Here is a 22,337-nt window from a genome sequence, read left to right on the forward strand (position 1 = left end):
ACATAGCTCCCCACTCATCTGCTATACTTTCCAGGAGGGGAAGGTCTGCTTCTGTTCACTAGGGTACTGAGAAATGTAGGAGACTAAGAAATGAGTACTTGGGGAGGGAACTGGTGAGAAGGAAGAGAAAGTGGGCTTTGGGGTTTGTTGTAAGTGAGAGGTCAGGGCAGCAGCAAGGAATACCATTTTTAAAATTTTTATTTATTTATTCATGAGAGACACAGAAAGAGAGAGAGAGGCAGAGACACAGGTAGAGGGAGAAGCAGGCTTCATGCAGGGAGCCCAATGTGGGACTCGATCCTGGGACTCCAGGATCACGCTCTGGGCCAAAGGCAGGCGCTAAACCGCTGAGCCACCCAGGGATCCCCAGGAATGCCATTTTTAAGACTTGGACCATGTGCAGCTATCCTCCTATAATCAAGACAGCTACCAGAATTATGTTTATAAACAGTTTATTCAGTTCATTATAGTGGGCAAGTTCCCAGCTAAATGCACAGATACAAGCAAGGTACCCCTGGGTTAACGCAGGAGCCAGCGGGTTACATGGGGCTAGGCACGAGGCAAGGAGGGAGCACCAAGATTTCAGTCAGACCTGGCCAGAGCTCCTGAGTGAAGGGTGGGCTCATGGCCTGCCCCACATTTGACTGCTGCTTCCTTCTCACAGCTGGGCATCCTGCAGGGCATGTCTTCAACATTGCAGTGTTTCAGTGATGCCAGGGAAACAGATACTAAACAAAGCCCGTGTCCCAGTACCCCCCAACTGTTGTTGCTTTCTAAGTCACATGCTAACATGTGAATAAGAATTTTAGAATCCTCCAGTAACAATGGGCCAGAGTGGTAACACCTCTGTATTCCTCCTTCAGCATCTCCTTGCCTGTCTGCATGCCTACCTGAATTCCCATCCTTAAGCCACCCACCCAGATGATGAAAGTCTCACACAAGTCTCTCAGATGACAAAGCTATTTCCAAAGCAGCATCTTATGCAATCTATGACATCGAAGAGTTTCTGATTAGCTATCCTCTGTGAAGAGTCATCCAGCCCTGACCGATGCCCAATTGAAAGCATAATTTAGAAAACAGATTTAGAAAGTGGAATACGGATAAAAATAGGAAACAAAAATAGAAATATGGATAAAAATAGGCTATCGTCACTGGGAACTGGGTTCAGGATGGTCTCACTCAAAGGCTGCAGAAGCTGTTGCTCACATTAATTCTCATAGACCTCCTGGAGTCCACAGTTGACAGTCTGTGAACCATAGCGTAGTACTTGGGCTCTAGGTAGGAGATGCTCAGAGTCTAGCCTAAACCTTCTCTAACCCCTGGGAGAGATGCTGAGTCACAGGCAAGCTGCACCACCTACAGTATTCCACAGGCAAGAAAGGCCTGGTAGGATATAGAAGTTCACAATCTTATCATTTTAATTGTGAAGGGCACTTTAAATTCCATTTGTCACATTTCTGAATTTCTCTGTTGGGATCAGACTTAAGGACACTGTACTGGCATTCAACTTTTTGGCAAAATAGAAACTTTGGTCATAGCCATAGTTCTATAAAAATGTTTTAAAGAGGCTATTATTTCTGATTAAAATAATATTTTTTAGCAAGTGATACAAAACAGTAACAAGAAAGTAAACATCTTCATATCTCACGTAAGAGCAAAAACTCTTTATCTGCATCTTATTTTAAATACAGCGCAGGACTCAGTAGTGCTTATAAACAGTAGAGAGTTCTCTTCTATGGAATCAGAAAAATAGCAAAATAAGGCACAATCTGTTATTGTTACAGATTTGCGTTAGGCAGTAGTGTTCTTTCTGGAAGGCACAAACTGGAAATCTGATTACCTAAGTTTAAGAATGTGGTTCTGAAAAAAAAAATTAAAAAAAAAAAAAAGAATGTGGTTCTGAAGATGTCCTATGACAGGGATAGCTAACTTGGAACAAATTCCCTTAACTGGAATTAATGGCAATTAATGAGACAACATGACTTCTAGGTTAACAACACTCGGGAACTTAAGAGATCCTCATCACCAGCCACACAGCAGTCTCGGAAGGCACTGGGCTGGGTATGGGCTGGGCAGCTGCACTTCAAGTTTGGAGTGCTTACAAAAACAAAGGCACGTTTCCTAGAAATTGAACTTTACAGTAACAAACAGAAAATAATCAGTTTAGATAGAACAGTAGGCGAGCTCGAGAATATAGCAGGTTCTAAGTCAAATGTCTTGAAGAGATTTCTTGAACAGCAGGCTGGGGCCACACTGGTTGTTCACGGGGAAACATTCCACACTGAGAAGCAGGGGAGACACAAAAAAAGCAGAGGAAACAACAGTTTAGTCTCTCTCCCAGAATTAACATTGAATGTCGCAGTCTAAATGTGAAATTCCATTTGGCCAACTTCCTACTGGTGGCTTCTCTCTACATTCTGTAGAGTGCCTGAGGATACTGTTGAGAGAAGGGATGGGAAGAACTGTTTTTGCAAATGGTTCCCATGTCCCAGGCTATAGATGTCAACGTCCTGTTGCAGTATCGTATATGGTAGCAGTAGGAATAATACCAGTAATAATACTTCTGTGCACGTAACCTGTGTGCGTTATGTATTTATTTACTTATCCAGCTATTATTAATACTATATGCTGGCTGCCATCCTATGCACTTTTCATACACTGGCCAGTGGTGTCCTCATAGCAAACATATGGGGAAGGTACTATTATCATCCCCACTTTACAAGTGAAGAAACGGAGGACCAGGGATGTTAACTTGCTTGCCCAAGCACATGCCTGGATGGTAGTGGCGCTATGGTGGGTATCAGGTAGTCATGCTGTTAATTAACAGACTATACTGTTTCGTGTAAAAGGAAGTATCAGATGAAAATGTACCCAGAATGAAAACAGAGAGAGGTCAGTGGAAATGAATACATTTTCCCTAACTTCAAAGGATCAATGTTTGTATTTAAAAAACCATCCGATTTTAACAAAATAACTCTATTTAAAACATTTACTGAAAAAGGGGATCCCTGGGTGGCTCAGCGGTTTTGCGCCTGCCTTTGGCCCAGGGTGCGATCCTGGAGTGCCAGGATCGAGTCCCGCGTTGGGCTCCCGGCATGGAGCCTGCTTCTCCCTCTGCCTGTGTCTCTGCCTCTCTCTTTCTCTATGTCTATTATAAATAAATAAATAAATAAATAAATAAATAAATAAATAAATAAATAAATAAATAAATAAATAAATACATACATACATCTTTAAAAAAAATTTACTGAAAAAAATAAAAATCTGTGTAGTAAACTAATAGTTCTGCAGGAACTTTTATTCTGAGGTTTTGTACATGCCATTAGCTGTGAGCACACAGACAACTTGAACAATGAGTTTAGGCAGGAGAACTCACCGATGATGATGATGATGATGATGACCACGACGACAATCCCTATCGCCCACATCTGTGACGAAACATAGACCATTTCACAATTCCAAACACAGACATTAGCGTGCTCACTGAAGGGTATAATATTCTAGTCACTGACAGAGAAATTAAGGTACACTACAGTTGGAAATAATTCTTAAGTTTTAAAGCCTAAATTGTTCTCAACTAAGGCATGAAGCTATTTATCTGCTTTTGGTGGTCCCTAGAAAGGCATTTGTTTGTGTAAGTTCTTCACATAGGAAGGGCTACAAAAGCTTGTCCTGTGTATCAGAAAGTATCACTTCTATACCAGGAAGAGGGAAGATACATTTGGACTGTGGTGTATGTATGAAATCTGTTTTGGGCTCAGCTGCTTGCCTGGCTGATCCCTGCACTTCTGTGGAGCATGCGGCTTTCAAGCACTGCCATCTTGAGACGCTGGAGCCATTCACTGAACCACATGCCAACTGACCACCAAGCCCAGCCCTCTCCTGCCAGTATGTGTTCAGGGCTTTGAGAGGGTAGAGGGCTGGAAGGGGCTTATGTCTGTGACTGATTTTGGACATTGCTGTTCTATATACTTCTTGAGGTCAGGCACAGATGAAGCATTCCTAGCTAAGGAGATAGGAAAAGGTATGCAGTCAGTGTTTTTGACTCCGAGTCAATCCAAATTTCCATGTGCAGCACGTCAAACTCACTTCCAAGATTCAGGGAAGTCCAACACTTGGAGCCTTGGTTGACCCTCTGAGAATACAGAGGGTGACATGATGTAAAAACCAGTTAAAAGAAAATTACCTTGCAATTCTTCCACCAATATTTTCTCTTCAACTTGGCAGCACTTGTTTCAAATTGGGATGCTCCTGCCTGTAGCGCGTCTGCACGATCATCTAACTCTGAGAGCTTCTGATCTCTTTCCAACACCTTATCCACATTGACTCTCATGATGTCCACCACCTGAATGAACACGATCACATCAAGTTACTCATAAAGGAAGGGAAGAACAAACAAAACCTTTAGTGAAGTAAATGGGCACATTTTCTTTCAGGCCAACACTTTATTACTTTGAGCCAAACTTTCATTTAGAAAGGATGGGGCAGGGAGTGGCTCACTCTTTCATGATAAAAACAGTCAGCAAATCAGAAAGAGAAGGGGACTTCTCTAACATGATAAAGGGCATTTATGGAAAAACCCACAGCTAACATCCATGCTCAACAGTGAAGGAATGGAGCATTTCTCCCTAAGATCAAGAACAAGCAAAGATGCCCACTTTTACTAGTGCTGTTCAAAACTGTTCTGGAAATTCTGGCCAGAGCAGTTAGGCAAGAAAAATAATAAAAGACATCCAAATTGGGAAGAAATAAGTAAAATGATCTCAATTTTCAGATGATTCCATATATGGAAAATCCCCAAGAATCCACAAACTACTAGGGTCAATAAAAACATTCAGTAAAGGTTTAGCACACAAGACCAACACCCAGAAGTCAGAACAATTCCACACATGAGAAATGAAAAGGAAATTTAAAAAGAATAATTCCATATACAATAGCATCCAAAAGAATACCTCAGGGATAATTGAACCAAGAAGGCAAAAGATTTGCACACTAAAAACTACAAGACACTGCTTGTAGAAATAAATTAATTGAAGAAATTTAATTCAAGAGATTAAAACCTAGCTAAATGGGAAGACATTCCCATGGTCACAGATTGTTGTTAAGATTGCAAAGTGCCTCAAACCAATGTACAGATATACAGATTCAACACAATCTCTATTAAAACTCCACTGTCCTCCCCCCTCTAACGTCCCCTCCTAGAAACAGAAGAGCCAATCCTTAAATTTTTATGGAATTGCAAGAGGCCTGAATAGCCAAAATAATACTGAAAAAGAAAATGTTGGAGGACTCAGACTTTTCAATTTCAAAACCTTACAACAAAGCTATAGTAACCATAGTAGTGTGATTCTAGCATAAGGACAGACATACAGACCAATGGAATAGAATCGAGAATCCAAAAATCAACCCAAACATCTATGGCCAATGGATTTTTGACAAGGCTGTTAAGATCATTCTGAGAGGAGAAGGATGGTCTCTTCAACAAATGGTGCTAGGACAACAGGACAGCTGTATATAAAAGAATGAAGCTGAACCCTTATACAACACCCTATATAAAAAAATTAACTCAACATGGATCAATGACCTATTAGTAAAAGAGTAAAAGAGCTAAAAACTATAAAATTCTTAGCAGAAAACATAAGAGCAAATCCTTCTAACTTCATATTTGGCCATGGATTTGACACCAAATCAAGAACAATAAAAGAAAAAATAGGGGCACCTGGGTGGCTCAGTTGAGCCTTCAGCTCAGGTCATGATCTCAGGGTCCTGGGATTGAGCTCCCCTGCTCAGCGGGGACTATGCTTGTCCCCCTCTCTCTACCCCTTACCCCTGTTCCTGCTCCTGCTCTCTCTCTCTAGCTCTCTCTCTCAAATAAATAAAATCTTAAAAAAAATAAATTGAGCTTGATAAAAATTAAAATTTTGGGGGCATCAAAAGACATTATCAAGGATATGAAAAGACAATCTACAGAATGGAAGAAAATATTTGCAAACCATTTATCTAAAAAAGTTTTAATATCCAGAATATATAAAGAACTCTTACATCCCAATAACAAAGTGAGAGACTACCCAATGAAAAGCCAGGCAATAGACTTGAACAGACATTTTTACAAAGAATGTATACAAACGATCAACGAACATATGCATAGATATTGACACCACCGGTCATTAAGGAAATATAAACCAAAACCACAATGAAATACTTCATATTTACTAATGAGGATAGCTAAAGTCAGATGAAACAGAAACTAACAAGTGTTGATGAGGATGTGGAGACCTAAGAGCCCCTGGACTCTGCTGGAGGGAATGTAGACTGGAGCAGCCACTGTGGAAAAGTCTGATAGTTCCTCAAAAAGTTAAAACACAGAATTACCATATAATCCAGCACTCCTATATCTATCTATCTATCTATCTATCTATCTATCTATCTATCTATCTATCTATCCTATCTATCTATCTATATCCCAAGAGAAATAAAAACATATATCCACACAGAAATTTGTCTATGAACGTTTATAGCAGCATTACTCATAATAGCTGAAACATGGAAACTCAAAAACCCCGCAACACATGAATGGAAAAACAAATTATGTACACACACACCATGGAACACCATTCAGCCATAAAAAGGAAGGAGGTAGTGACAGGTGCTACCACACCGATGAACACTGGAAACATGCTGAGTGAAAGAAGCCAAACACAAAAGGCCACATACTGTATGATCGCCTATATATGATACATTCAGAACAGGCAAATCCATAGAAACAGAAAGCTGATTATAGGTTACCAGGAATGGGAGAAAACGGGAATGGGAAGTGACAACTATATGTATACAGGGTGTTCTTTGTGCGTGATGCAAAAGCAGTGAAACTAGACAGAGGTAATGATTGCACAACATTATAAATACACCGAATATCACTGAACTGTACAAGTTAAAATGGCTAATTGTATGCTATGTAAATTTTACCTCAATTGAAACAAAACAAAACCTCTCCTTAAAATTCCTTTGGTTAAGAAAAAGGACCCAATTTGATTTTGTAAGTAAACAAAAGTTTCATCCCCGATGGAATCAGAATGGGTTTCTTACCGTGGAAACGTAAAAATTTTCAGAATTCAGTTCATAAACAAAACCATAAGACCAAAACATTACCAAATGATTTAATAATGCAGTCTAACCTAAACTTAACTCTGCTTTTTAAAGCAGCTAAATCCAGAAAGATCAACATGTCTTTGTTGGACATTGGTAGCTCTCCGGGCTATAGAAACATTAATCTGAATTTCTCACAGTCTTCCATTGTGGGTCTGCATATACAGAGCTGAACAAAAGATGCTGTGAGGGTTCTCTAGTTCAAGAATTCCACAAGTATAGATTTGTTGGGCTAGACCAGTTTGCCAGCATCTGCCTTATGTACGTGAATGGGCGACAGCTGGAACTGAGTTCTAGAGGCTTGCTCATGCCTGGTAACCTGTACATCAGGCTACACTTTAAGCAGCATTTTGATGAAAAATCTGGTCGGAGGGACTGGTCTTGGCTTGAACAAACTTTAGACCTAATCCTTAAAACTCAATTACCCTATTTTATAAACTAGTTCTTTTTTTCTTTCCAATTTTTTTAATTGTGGCAAAATATATTTTATAAAGTGATCCTTGGAAGAATGTTCTCGGGAGGAGTATTTGTGGTTTAGATACGTGATTTGGGTACTGACTTCTCAGAAGCTTAGCTCATTTGTTATGAAACAGCCAAAATTTCCTTTTCAGTCATGCTTTTAAGATACTTTTTCTAAAAAGATTTATTTCCAGAGTGTTCCCATGTTGGTTTAAAATTCACTGTTTTCAACATTTTAGAGCAATACCTCATCTACTTGATTTTGTGTCTGCTGAAGTCTTCGGTTGCTGCCAGAGGCAGCACTTGACCCTGGGGTTGCACCTGCAGACCTGAAATGGGTAAAGGCACAAGCATGAGTAAACTATGATTCCAGATACATTTTTTATAAGTATGAAGACATTATCCCAAGGCATCACTGTTTAAAGGTTCAGAACTTAAGCAGAAAAAGAAACCCTTCCTACAGTAAGGAACAAAGGTTCTAATGACATTTCTTCTAATTCCTCTATAATTTCCAGGATTCATCATATGTTAAAAGTGAGCAGGGTCTCAAGTGAAGGTTTAATATCACTTTCTATCACTGAGGCACCTGATCTTAAGATCAGGGATCCTAAGATAGAGAAACTCTACCTTCCAGTTTTTTATTTAAATGCACACATCTACTTAAATGCACTCAGTACTCTCCTGAACTCTCATTGTGGCGAGAACTGTTTTCATGGTTATGAACAATTACAGAATGCCACTTTTCCAGTTTGGAGAAATATATTCATTTATATAAACAGGGTCAGGAACATCAAGAGGCAAGGAGGAGGGGGTGGTGTGAGTGGGAAAGGTGAGATGAAGCAGTGCTTCCTCTCTTAAAAGGTACTTCTCTTTTCAAATCCTCAACTGAAGGCCTATTGCTCTCCAGCCAGATCTTTCTTGACCACTGTGGCTTTGAAGTCCTTATCGCTTCCGTTTCTTGGCTGGCCATGCTTTCATTTTTCACACACACATACACACACAGCTGACCCTTGAACAAGGTGGGGTGTTTGGGGTGCCGACGCCGACCCCTCCCCCTCCCCATGGTTGAAAATCTGCATATAACTTTTGACTCCTCCCAAAATTTAACTACTAATAGCCTACTGCTGACCAAAGGCCTTACCAATAACATAAACAGTCGATTAACAAGTATTTTGTATATTATATGTATCATACACTGTGTTCTTACAGTAAAGTAAGCTAGAGGAGAAAATGTTAAGAAAATCGTAAGACAAGGGCAGGCCAGGTGGCTCAGCAGTTTAGCGCCACCTTCAGCCCAGGACTGATCCTGGAGACCCGGGATGGAGTCCCATGTCGGGCTCCCTGCATGGAGCCTGCTTCTCCCTCTGCCTGTGTCTCTCATGAATAAATACATAAAATCTTAAAAAAAAAAAAAAAAAAAAAAAAGGAAATCGTAAGACAGAGAAAATACGTTTACATTACTGTATTGTATTTATTGGAAAAAAACCCACCTGTAAGTGGACCTGCACAGTTCAAACCCATATTGTTCAAGGGTCATCTGTAATGTCTTGCCTTCCCTGATAGATCACAGACTCCTGTGTCTTACAGGTCTCTTCCCTGTACCCAAGACAGCACCTAGCCTGGGCCTTGACTACAACAGCTACTGATGCACCCACTGATTCAAGTTATTTTATACCTACCACATGTCAAAGACCAGGGATGCAGCAGATCCCATGCCTGCCCTTACACTTTATTTTTATTCTCTGATAGGTAATAGCGAAGAACCATGCAATGGCACATTTTCTCACTTAGCATTTTTCTCATTTAGTCCTTTCAACTCTTTGAGGGTGTGTGTGTGTACTACTATCAACCCCATTTTCTGGAAGCAAAAAGTGGGATTTAGAAAGTCAACAGTGCTGGTTGCAGTGGAACCTGTCTTAGACCAGGTCTCCTATAATTCCACCGATCTAGACCTTAATTAACCATTGTGATTTACTGGCACGGCAGCCGCGGCAGGTACACTCCGGAGAAGCGACCCTAGTCCCCGGAGGGAACCCGGGAAAGTACCCATGCCTTCCTCCTCCGTAGACGAGCAAGAACAGTGTGGAGGGGGCTAGACGGTCCTCGTGACTCTTGACAGTTTCCTCTGAATGTTACTGCGGGAAAACTTGGGGTTTCAAGGGCCACTTCGAGGCGGCCTCTGCTTAAAGAGGGAAGATCCACGGCTCTGCTCCGGAGTCCACTCTGAGCACTGGAGCCCGTAGGCACAGGGCCGAGGTTCTTTCCCTCGCAACTTCCGGAGCCCAGCCCAGCCCCAGGCGGCGGACAGGCGCTCCCAGGTCTAGGGCAGTGGCCACCGCTCCTCTCGGGGACCCTGGGCCGGGGGTTAGGGAAAGGGGAGAAGGGGTGGGGTCGGGGTCGGGGTCGGGGTGGGGCGTCTCCTAGCTCCGGGAAGCCCTGGGGCTCCCCGCCGCCGCCGCTTCCGCGACAGCCCCACGGCCGCAGGGCTGCGGGGTGCGGGGTGCGGGGTGCGCGGCGGGGCTGGGTCGGCCCGCCTGCAGCCCGCACACCCCCGGGGCCGCCGCCCACCCCTGGGCCTCGGGAGCCGCTGCGCAGGCCCGCGTCCGAGCGGCTGCCGGCGGGAGCCGAGCCGGGGAAGGGTCCCAGCCGCGGGCCGCCGCCCCCTGGGGTCCGAGGCCGCCCCGCGTCTCGCCGCGTCACTCACATTTTGGCGGCGGCGGGCGACGGTCAGCCGAGCGGCGCAGCGGGACCGAAGGCCGGGAGCCGGGCGGGGCGGCGGCGCGGGGCCGATGACGTCGCCGGGCGCGGCCGCGGAGGGGCGCGCCGGAAGGGGGCGTGGCCCAGCGGGGGCGGGGCCTCTTGGGGGCGGGGCCACCGAGGGGCGGGGCTGCGCCTCTGGCTCGGTGGTGCCGGACGCGCTCTGCCCGCAGCCGCCTTTGCGACTCTGGGGGACGCGGCGCGTTAGGCCCTGTGCGGGGAGGGTGCAGGGAGGTGCAGGGAATAGAGGGCGGGGGCTGGTAGTTTGTCCTGGGCCCGGAGGCCATTCCCCTGGCCGTGACAGTCCTGCTTGCTGCCGGCCGTCCCGCCCGAACCGAGTGGTCCTGGGGACGCCGCGCTCCCCTCCCCCCCCGGGAAACTTGTCGAGATAGGAAGGCTCTTTGGGGTATTTATCGCGGGCGTTATGGGGTTAGACACCCTCGCCTCGTGTGCTCGGTTGTCGTGCACACTGTATGAGGATCTGGGGACGGGAGCCTGCACGGGAGGAGCTAGCTGTGTTTACGCTTTTTTTTTTTTTTTTTTTTTTAAGATTTTATTTATTCATGAGAGACACAGGCAGAGGGAGAAGCAGGCTCCATGCAGGGAGCCCGACGTGGGACTCGATCCAGGGACTCCAGGATCACGCCCTGGGCCCCCCAGGGCTTCCCTACTCTCTACCTTTCTGTATTCCCGGGCCCCGCGCAGAGCAGGTCCTCAGCTTCTGGTCGGGGCCGTAGGCGGGGGCCCAAACCCGAATGCAGCGAGGTTCTTTGCAACGTACTGAAAGTTGTTCCTGGAAGTATTCCTAACGTAGACGACGCCTACCTTAAACACCCAGAACACTGCCAGGTCAACCGGCAGATGAGATGAGAAATGAAAAAAAAGACAAGCAAAAAACCAAAAACTTAAATACTGAACTGTCTTTTCCGACTGTCAATGTAATAATTTGAAAAGGGGAATGTCGGTGTGTGTTAGAATAAATAAGAGTGTCACCGAGGAGGTGGGATTTGAGTTGGGTAAGTAGATAAGAAGAGAACTTTCCAGGCAAGGGATGAACAAACATGAACAAAGGCAACAGTGGAAATGGGCACGGTTTGCAACCGCCCAACCAGAAGGGGCAGGCTGGGGCCCAGGTGAAAATAAGAGTAAGGAGTGAGGATAGACAAGAAAGGAAACTATCATTTAAATGCAAGGGCTCTGGAAGCCACAGGGCAGGGAGCTAGGGGAGACCCTACAGGAGATTTGGCAGTAGCACTCCCACCCGCTACCAGGGAGAAAGGGTGATGCTCTGCAGTGGAAGGAAAGCAGATAATGACAGAATTCTCAGAAAAGAAGATGGATCTTAATAGAGAACAGCAGAGGTTTTCAGCAGCAGTGGTGAATTCAGATTGGTGTCTTTGTGTTTCAAGTAGCTGGTATGTTGAGAGGTGCCTGAGAAGACAGTTAAAAGCAAGTGTTCTAGGGGACAGTGGCTTCCTAAGTTTTTCTTTCATGGACATGTCTGAAACTCTGTAACAGTCAATGCCAAGACACTGTCTCTGGATCTAAGGAAATACGTGAAATCATCTCCTAAGGGTTTGAAACCTGCTGGTCACCCTGGATTTCAGTGTCAGGTCAAGTTAAAGCAAAGCACACACATAGTATGGGGAAATTTTCTTCATTTTTAATTTACAGCAGAAAGAATATAAAGCATTCAGAAAACATTTTCCATATTTTAAGGGCAATTCAAAACATTTTGCATGGTTTCCAGCAGCTGAGTTCTTCAACAGATCCATTGATTCAATGATGCTTTACATGCACAATTACAAAAATAAAACTTACAAAAAAGAAGACATCTAGACTAGTTTTACATGCAAGTCTCAGGGACCCCCCATTGGGCGCCAACTACTGTGTGGAACTGCCATAAGCGACCGTGCAGCCAGAGAGGGGTTCGAGTTATTGTCTTTATTTCGTTCACACAGTACAGCTGATTTCAAATGGGTAACAAGAATAGCAATTAAATCTTCAGGAGACAGAATAAGATTAGCTATTAATTTTATAATGAAATCCTACTCCTGGCACTTGGGAATTCAGATTATCCAAGAAAGCTGCGCTTACCTATCATCTTATATTCAAAATTAAGATTCACAACCAAGAAAAAGCGGTCAGAAATGCTTCATTTCAGTGGAAGTGCATTTGTACCTCACCTAGGATTCACAGTTGTACTGGTAGGCTACACCGGTAGGTTTCGAACCTACTTTCTATCCCCTCCATTAAGAACCCTCCTAATTCTACATGAGTCTTTATCTTCCAGAAGTTTCTAACTTACTCAGCTAATAATGTAGCATGGGAGACATTAAAAAAATAAATGAAGAAATAAATGTGAGGGTTAAAGCAAATCCACTGAGGTCATTACTCTTGTCAAAAGATCAGTTATTTGTACCATCATAAATGGAATAAACATGTCTAAATTCGGTACTAATGTGGGATATTCTGAAAGAGCTGGCTTTCACCTTCCTATTCCCATTTACGAATACAGTTGGGTGTTTGTAAATTACTCAATGTCCTCCTATAGGTCAAATTGTGTAAAATAATAGGTATTTGAGGGGAGTGCAACAGCTGCAACATAACCCACACATTTAAAAACAAAATCGAGCCAGGTCAGTTTACAAATGTACAGGTGGCTACTAGTTGTGGGGCTGTCACTGTTGTCAAAGCTGATCACAAGCGGTAAGACATATACTGTACAGTAATCCAAGGTTGGCAGTGAAAGGAAGTAATTAAAAAACAAGTACAATTATAGAAAAGGCACCAAAAGCACTGACCCCAGTTTTTACCACAATCTTTTTGTATCTACCTTCCTTCTAAAGACACCAGTTTAAAAGCTTATTTGTGAATATTTTTAGGCTTCACAACAAGCCTTGAGTTTTAACTTACAGTTGGCAGCCAGAACCAAGAAAAAAAACTCTTATCTCAGCTTTACACCAACTGATCCTGAAACTTAACCTGGGAATTTTAAACTGGCATCAGCAAATGCGAGCTTTATTCTCTCAATTTAACGTTAGTAGTTTAATTTTTAAAAGCATCAGATTTCTTTGGCTCCTCATTATATGGAAAGAGTAATAGACCATGACAACCCTACGAGACCAGTTTGCATCTTTTAAATTTTTAGTTATTTTTTGTGCATTTTTTGTTACATTTTCTGATTTCCAGCAGGAGATATGAAAACGTCAGACGTTTTCCTACTTTTCACACTATTTCTTTTGTCAGATTTTGATCGTTCTAAGTGTTCTTTTGTTGGAGTGAGTGGATGGTGTTAAGCTATATACGGATTCATCTTATGATTATCTGTTTAGCAAAAGTAACTTAATTTTTTAAGCAATATTAGCATTCACATTACTTGGCACCATTGGCAAAAAAATTTTAAATTAAAGAAAATAAACTCCTGGTAGCCAAAATTAAATGTAAACATATCCTTTTTTTAAGTAATGTTACTCTGCCTTTTATCCTAAGTCTAAATACAGTAGCTCTTTTTTTTGTTTTTTGTTTTTTTGCAGTTTAGTCATGCTTTAGCAAAATGTTCTTCTAAAGAACATTTAAAATAAAGTACTCTTATAGTGAAATAAAGTTTTTTTGTTTCATTTTACAGACCATAGCCACTAATGCTTTGCTTTTGTTCATTTCTTTTTTCTTGATTTCATGCACATATCTCTTTGTTTTAATATATACAATATATACAAACAATACATCCACATTTTTCTCGCTCGTTCAGACAAAACTATACAAATAATTTTATCTTGCCATGTTATTGACCTTTGTGAATAAAATATTTAGCAATTAATATAATCCCTTTCAAATATTTTCTCACTTTCCGTTTCTACCTTCTATATATACACAGAAACTGCTCTGTTTGGATGAGATTATAGCCAAAAATATGGAATTTACTGGCCAGAACGCAGCACCACACTGATCTTTTAGGTGGCAAATGTCCAGGCAAGGTTTATGATTCCTTAGAATGACTACAGTTTCCAAGGTTACTAAAAAAAGCTCCATGCTGTACCAATTCTCTAAGTAAATCTCATTGCACATGAAAGTAAGGCCCAAAAATTAAAGTGCTGAGCATGACAAAAGGGACAAGATGATCGCTATATTCGCAGGTTCTTGGGAGGTGGTGGGGACAAGAAAATAAATTTAAGGTCCGTAAGCTGTTTCTCATTAGTTCCCATGCATTACCCGTTTACCACGCACCCGCCCCTCTGCAAATTTCCACAAGACATTAAAAACCTGCAGATTTTAAAAGTTGCATTAAGTGTGCTGTAGAGATTAAAACAAACACAAATTAAAATAAAATAAGATCAGTGAAGGAAATGAGAACACACGGACCCAATAAAGATTTGTATGATCTACGCCCTCCACTGAGAATCAATCCCAAAGATTCAGCTTCTTGGAAGTAACTGACAGGTGCAGGAGCAGCATTCTTTTTTTTTTGTTGTTGTTGTTGTTGCTTGTGCATCCCCACCTTTGCTTGTCTATATTTTTGGTATAAATATTTGTACAGTTCCACACGATGTTTGAATACAGCCCTATATGAGAAGGAAACCGGCTTCTTCCTAAGAAGAGGAAGCCTCTTTCAATGCCTCGTGGTGTCTTGTTTTCCCATGATCCAACAGAAGATTGAGTTCCAAGATGTCTTGCTGATCAAATTAAAAGTTGTCCATGAAAGTGCAAATGCAAATGACCAACACATTCCTGTTAAAATCCTGCAGCTGATCTCCCCAAAACTGCAGAGGGATTGTGTGTGTGCGTGTGTGCGTGCGTGTGTGTGCATGTGTGTGTGTGTGTGTGTCGTTGCATGTCTCTGCTAAAAACAGAAATGAAAACAGTCTGCAAAGCAATGTCACATTGCTTAGGGATGCTGCTGTATGTCTTCAAGTTCCTTGGCCTTTCTCAACTCTTTCACTCTGGAAGAGAAACAGAACAGAACACCAGGTGATAGCTATGTAGTGAAACCGTGGCCAGATGCGGCAAGGGCATTACTGTTCCCTCTGAAGTGAAAAACCAAGACAAATACCCTTTGGAAGATTGATGGCAAAAGAAACTCCTGCTAAATTGCTCAGGGAAATATCCTGAGAGGAAAACATGACCCTTCCTGAAACTCTGCTCTGTACTGAGTGCTCTAAACACAAAGCAAAACCGAAGTCTACTACATTTAAGGCACGTGTGACAGTAACGTGATCATCTTAAGAGTTAACCTCACCTAACTTTCCTCTTAGCCTATTGGGACCACCATTAATGCCCGGCAATCCCACAGGAGGCAAGTTAGGGAAACTGCACACAGACTTACTTCACTTATGACACACCCAGTGATTGATCTGCTTTGTTCACAGACTCAAGACTGCAGGTATCTCGAAGCTGATCAAACGCCCGCACAGCTCTACTACTGTGCTCACGTCTTGTGGGGGTCTGATTTTCATTATTCCTTACCTTCCTCCCATTCCACTTTGTAACTTTACAAGATGTTCAGGCCACTTCCCCCAGTGCTCCCAGACGGACAGCAACAGGGTGCATACCAATAGGGTACTTTTCTCTATTTATCAAACATATTGTAGTTAACAGATTTAAATGAAATTGTTATCAACAGAGTCAGCAAATTATGTGTTAATTATCACTTCCAGTCTATACTTTCTAATACAAAAATTTGCCTTGGGTTTTGAATTATGGCTATCTGATGAAGATGGGTTGCCAGGGAAGAGGTTGTGAGCTAGAAGCCTATTTCCTTTTCTTGACAAATAATTAAAATTTTGCCTTCATTAGCAAAATGATCAAATGCAAGTGTGACTTCAGGGTCTAAGTCCTGAAGGCTGTATGTGTGGTACATGGCATAGGCGGTGTGCAGCTCAGGGTACCATATAGTAACATTTGTTTCCCAAAATGTGTGTGGGAGTACGAGTTTAGCCAAACAGAAGGGCAGTTTCTCAGGACCCGTACACTCTACACCTCAACAGCACAGAAAAAAAGTCTGATCTGTTTTTCTCATGTGGGCCTATACAGAGGTCAGTAATTCCCAAATAAAGTTTTCTGATTTCTAAGGATAAGGTTTCTGCTGTTATCTTAAGTGATACCAGTCAATTTAAATTCTATTTTAAAGTAAATGCTAGTTTACTTTCTAAATAGATTCTCGTTAAAACCCAGGGGGAAGAAAACATTTTGAAAAGCATCAGGAAGTTATCGTTATATTACATAGGCGGATTCAATGGCACATATGCTATTATGACAATTTAAGAAAACAATATATTTACCACCTCTCCAAGCGGAATCATTTCTGAGTATTCTACAAAGTTGATACAATCTCTTCAAAGAGAAGTTGCTCTCTTTCAGAAAAAAAGCTTTATTATTTTATCATCATTAATATTGAAAAGAATGATCATGTTTGAAAACTTGCTTATTTGCCTGATTTATTTACTAAATACACCAGGTCCAGCTTGATCAACAGTGTATCTTCAAAACTGTTAAATCCTCCTTTCTTAAAACAGGTGCAACTCAGAACACATTGCTCTGTTCATACTGGATCCAGGTATTAAGGTATTATTTAGTTTTAAATTTTAGAATTAAATGTACCATGGATTATTAAGTTTTAGGGTAATTTGGATCATATTACAGTACAGAATTGTGCATCGTTATAGGTCCCTAATTTTGGACATGCATACTTGATAAATAAATGGCTTTTTAAAAATTGAAACATGCTATATTGTGTGTTCAATTTTTAAACATGCAATATCTATACTAACAGCCCTTTGGCTGGAAAAATGCAAGGCATGCACTGATGCCACCTTTACTTCTGGGCATGCAAAATATCTGTACTTGTGCAGACCTAGTGGCTGAATCACCGCAAAATGTGCATGCTACTTCAAATTCGACATTTTATCTCTGCACTAGTACAGAACTCATTCACAAATATGCAACAGTGACTCCATCACTGATGAGATTTCTAGAATTTGAAGAATTCTCAACTCAAAATCTGACAGTGTAAACACAGATATCCATCCACAGTTTTTCTAGAGTGAAGAGGAATGCTTTAAAAATACTAAGTTCATCATTGAGATGAAAGAAAAAGGAGAGTGAATTATAAACCAGAAATGTTTTACACAGTCTCATACCAAAGAAGCTGTAATCAGCTGGTCATAGTGGATAAACCATAAACGGTTTTTCTTTTAGTTAAAATGGTCACATTTGTTTTTGCAGGTTTTTTTGTTTGTTTTTAACAATTTCTTTTGAAACCAATTAAAAAGTCAACTAAGTTTTCATGAGATTTCAAAGTCACCATGTAAATACTCTGCTATGAACTAGTGGAAGCCTTGCAAGACTCCAGGTTAAGGAGAGATGCATGTCCATGCACAGAGAGGACTGTGATTGTCTATGCTGGAAAAAGGAGATGCCCTGATCTCAGAATCATTTTCTAGGCTTTCATCACTCCGGATCTATGGTGGAGAACTTAGTTTTTACAGTATGTTAGGATGATAAACAATACCCGAGTGGCTTTGATGGCATAGGTTTTTTTTTTTTTAAACAGAAAGATGTTCAAGGAGAAATTAGGGAAGAGGAAGAGAAGGCTTCTGTTCCAACAGCTGTACAGTCTACTTAGTATTCATTACCTTGTTCAGTCCTCCCAACAGATCCCCATTCTCTCCAATTTGTAAATGCAGAACCTGAGATTTATAGCAGTGAAGCAACCTGCCCCAAATAATACAGTTAACAAGTGGCAGAGTGGGAATTTAAATGAGCCCAGGCCTGACTTTACCTCTCCACCCTGCTGCCTCAAATGTACCTCAGGATAACAAAACAATGGGGGGAAAAACCCGTTACTGTATTGGTTTTTCCAAAGGTATTTGGAAAATCTCCATGGCATGAGAGAAGTCCATTGTTGAAAACTGGTAACAATTAACATCTATGTTCCTAACAACTACATTTCCTCAACTCTGAGATGCTGCCTGTTAGGAGACCTCATGTTGATTTACTATGGTGTTTGGGAGAACAAAAATTCCTCCACATAAAATGTACTTATCAATTTATAAAACGAATCTAAGATCTGAAGATAGTGGGAATAAGAATCAAGGAAATGGAAGATTTTTATCCTCTTCCAATTTCCAATTGGCTGACTACATGGATGTCAATTTAACTCTCAAAGTTTAGATGAAATTGAGAGACTTTTACAATCTGCCCTACTGAAGTCATAAATGGAGTTCTAAGTTCCTTGAAGGCAGATTATTAGGAAAGGCTAGAGGTACCTAATTTTTTATTTTGTTTTTTTTTAAGTCAAACGTCAACTGGACAAAAAGTAATGTTTGAATGTTATATTGCCTCTAAAGAAATACAAAATGATGAACTATATCACCAAAGCAATTTGGAATATTTGCTACTAGAATTTGTATTAGCAAATCCTAAAAAACAGATGTTTCAAATGTTACAGAATTTTGTTATTCCCTTGTCTCAGCCCGGACATGAATAACCACTAAAAGGCACATGTTAACTAAACATACATCTCTCATGAGAAGTATCACAAAAGCTTAGCTGTTATTACCTCTAGGTTTTTCTCCTTGTTTATTTGTATTTCCAAAATGTGCTACAAGGAGTATGCTTCTTTTGTAAAAATTATTCCTGCCTGTCATTCTCCAGAAAAAAAAAAGAGTTTATGTTTTTCTATCCATCTGTTACTACTACTATGGCTCACAAATGATGCATTCACATAACACACAAAACTAACTGAAAAACTCGGTGGAGAGAAAACAATCAATTTTATAGTCCAAAACCAACATCAACTCACTGGTGTTGTAGATATTACCTGCACTGTAGGCCTATTTTTTCAGTATACAAATTTGGTAAATATAGGCCAGCATTTTTGAAGTTGGACTTACACTTGAAAATCTGTCATTGTATTTCTAGAGCTTAGAAAATTTGTCACTGTATTTCTAGAGCTTAGAATACAGATGTTCCCTGCTTTTGTTGTGTGGTATGTGCTATCCACATGCAGCTAATGGTTGCTGAGGTTTCAGTCCTGTAAAGGAGTTATACCTGTGAGATTCATTTGGGGCCAAGAAAAAAACCTTACCTAAGAATACCCTGGCCATCGAAAAACAAACCCCATTGTTATTACGCTTGTGTCTGACTTTCACCACACAGAAGACGGGCAAAGCAGTCTTCCATGGGACTGTACAGATAATTAATCTGAGACAGAAACTAAAGCTTCTGCAGCTACAAGGCTCTCACTACTGTAAAGAGAGCTGCAAGGAGCACATCTCTGAGCCTCATGGGTAATCAGGGTCGCAAGACTTTGACCTGTGACCATTCAACTATTAAAATTGAAAACAACCCCAAGATTTGCCCAGGCATTCTAGGCTGAATAATTGCCACTTTGGGATACTACTGCAGTCTCAACAATAACAACAAAACCCAAAAAACTAAACAAAACAAAAAAACCAACCCCCCCAAAAAATAAAAAAACCAAAACAAAACAAAACAAAAAAAACGAATGTTGCATTCTAATGTACTGAAGTGATGTAGTAAGCAACAGCACTGAAAGCCAGCAAAAGCCCACAGGGTTTATTTCCGTCAGACGTCCAATGATAATTCATGAATAAATGAAGTAGGCCTGCTTCTGAAACTTGTAGCAAACAATGGCTCCATGGGTAAAGCATAAGGCAAAGCTGCTTCATTACATCTACTAAGTAATGCTCAGCCAGAGAAATGTTTCATGAGTCAGTGGATTTCAGCAGGTATATTCTTGCAATGCTGGACGTCAAAAATATACAGGGCAGCCAGATGTGGCTTTCTGATTAGTTACCTGTTGCTCTGAGAGCTGCAATAGCTCGTGGGGAATTTAGGAAAACAGAGGTCTTGCCATTTTCCAGAAATCTCATTTGGATTGCAAAACAAAAAAGACAGAGAGGCCCAATAAGAATGACACAGAGCATGTTGTCTGCAATTTAACACACACCACTGTGTTCCAAAAATATTCATTTCCTAAAAGAGGCAAGTAAGACAAAATTACTCTGGATATTTGAATTACATCCATGATGACACATCCCACACATTCATTTCCTACTCCTCACCAAATACATTGGACCACTTGGGAACTACACCTCATGTCAAATTTAACAAAGGAAGCATGAGGTCATGGTGGTTGACCTTGAGCACTACTTCTCTCCATTATACAGCAGACTTCCGGGCACTTGTGAGAGAACTATCCCTTGGATTAAAGTATATACAACAAAGCAAAAAGTTTAAGTGTAACCTGCAGAACTTGATAATGACCCACTGAAGAGATTTCACAGGACTGCTCTCAAGAGTCAGTGCTGAAATCACTACTTACCCAGATAACTGGAACCATCTGGCAAAGTTAAGTGTTTGGAAACCCAGTTGTTAACTATAGAGAAAATCGGTTGCTTAAATATTTGTGACTGGAAAGTGTTACCTCTTCTTCCTTGAATTGGGGTTCTTTTATGCCAGTAGGATAGCTTTGCTACCTTTACGGAACGTGGGTACTAGGTCCGCAACTTACAAAAACAGGTTACTGGAAAAACAGAATTCTCACGGTGTATGATAGTGACTGTTCTAAATGCCCTCTCACAGAAATATTACCCCAGGGAAAAAAATGAATTTGTCTAGGAATTGCTTTTCAGAGAGTGGTCTCTCTCATCTATGAGAATACTTCCTAATACCCACAAAAAAAAAAAAAAAAAGTATCTTGAAGAGCAGAAAACCATTTTTTACTAGAAAAAGCATCACTGCCCTGCTGAGTCTCAGTACTTGAAAGATGAGTCTGTCACATAATTCAGGTATTTATTTTTTGACATATGAGATATCTTGGCTTTCCACTAGGACATTAATACCCTGTTCAATAAACTCCAAACCCAGCTGGAAAGTAGTGTTTGCAGCAATGTGCACCTCAAAGACTTCTTCAATCTTAGAAATCCTCCACTTTTTTTAAAGTAGCATAACACCTAAATTAACTGAAATAATAATTAAGACTGTTGATTTAAATATCTCTCTGTGCATAACAGAAGTTTTCTCTTAAGTGGACAGTTATTGTGTCCAAGACAAAACAAATACCTCCAAGAGTTATCGAGAATTTGGAAACTCCATTTTAAGTGGGTAAAGTAAGGGCTTAGCCCAGATGAAAGGCTGTGTGAAAATAAGCTGATGTGGTGAAGGGTATTTGGGGCTTTTTCTTAGCCTTCCCCAAGTGAAGACTAAAAATTGGAAGATATGATGGCATTTTCAGATTGCTATATTCCTGGAATTACCCTATTGTGCCTTAATTCTGATGACTGACATCACCTGCTTTTCTAGATAGCCTTCTGCTCCACCCATCTGGGAGGTGGGGTTCAATAGTGGCTGACAAACGCTGTGCCGCAAAATTTAATTCCTTCAGTTTTTGAGTATTTTTTAATGTATCAACCTTACACATCTTAAATATGGTATACTTCATACATTAATAAAACCAGCATATTAACTCCTTTGACATAAGTCAGGAAAAAGAACTCTCCTCAGAGAACGCTCTGCCTCCCTAGAGTCATTTCAACTTGGGGATTGTTGGAGGAAGTGCCACTGTGAACTCTCTGAGGGAAGAGGGGAAGCAAGAGCTTCCTGGTAATTAGGGTCACAGATAATGCATAATACAGGGAGAGAAAGAGAACCACTCTAGAATGAACCTGAACTATTCAGCTCCTATCTCTCAAACTCCCTGAAGACTGCAGGCACAGGGGTGCCAGGGAATTCCAACTTTCCATGCCTGGATATGAGTTTGAGGAGCTTGAGATACAATGCGGCAGGTGCTAAAGAAGTTAAGGTAGGGACTCTAGTGTTGAAGATCACCTTTGGAAAATGTACTCTGTGACTCTAGTGTTGAAGATCACCTTTGGAAAATGTACTCTGAAAACGATAATTGACATTCCAGAAGCTAACAAGTTTCAAAAGTGCATAAGCAACCACTTTTACTA

The 22,337-nt window shown here is 41.1% G+C and overlaps 2 protein-coding genes across 32 annotated transcripts in view; both read right to left on the minus strand.

Annotated features, from left to right (window-relative positions):
- Nucleotides 1-435: 435 nt before the first annotated feature.
- On the minus strand, nucleotides 436-10,439 carry VAMP3 (vesicle associated membrane protein 3). The gene is made up of 5 exons (XM_072819819.1): nucleotides 10,310-10,439; nucleotides 7,853-7,934; nucleotides 4,187-4,345; nucleotides 3,377-3,428; nucleotides 436-2,281 (listed from the first exon to the last, which is right to left on the minus strand). Coding segments are annotated over exons 1-5 (315 nt in total). The 5' UTR covers nucleotides 10,312-10,439; the 3' UTR covers nucleotides 436-2,261.
- A 1,564-nt stretch (nucleotides 10,440-12,003) lies between these two features.
- The window catches only part of CAMTA1 (calmodulin binding transcription activator 1), an 848,042-nt gene continuing 837,708 nt past the window's right edge, over nucleotides 12,004-22,337 (minus strand). For 22 of the 31 annotated variants that reach the window (XM_072819831.1, XM_072819825.1, XM_072819824.1 and 19 more), the window contains 2 exons: nucleotides 20,180-20,358; nucleotides 12,004-15,302 (listed from right to left, as the gene is read on the minus strand). In XM_072819831.1, coding sequence (XP_072675932.1) covers nucleotides 15,248-15,302; nucleotides 20,180-20,358 — 234 coding nt within the window. In that variant the 3' untranslated portion in view covers nucleotides 12,004-15,247. The remainder of the gene's footprint in view (nucleotides 15,303-20,179; nucleotides 20,359-22,337) is intronic. The other 9 variants (XM_072819841.1, XM_072819839.1, XM_072819829.1 and 6 more) reach the window with 1 other exon arrangement.

The sequence above is a fragment of the Canis lupus genome, chromosome 3 (assembly GCF_048164855.1).
Source record: "Canis lupus baileyi chromosome 3, mCanLup2.hap1, whole genome shotgun sequence".
NCBI classification, from domain to species: domain Eukaryota; kingdom Metazoa; phylum Chordata; class Mammalia; order Carnivora; family Canidae; genus Canis; species Canis lupus.

What these genes read in the sequence shown, in the direction of transcription:
- VAMP3 (XM_072819819.1), bottom strand. An exon ending in CACAAAATCAAGTAGATGAG is followed by an intron (nt 4,346 to 7,852) that starts GTATTGCTCTAA and finishes GTGTTCATTCAG; the next exon opens with GTGGTGGACATCATGAGAGT. An exon ending in ATTGGTGGAAGAATTGCAAG is followed by an intron (nt 3,429 to 4,186) that starts GTAATTTTCTTT and finishes GTTTCGTCACAG; the next exon opens with ATGTGGGCGATAGGGATTGT.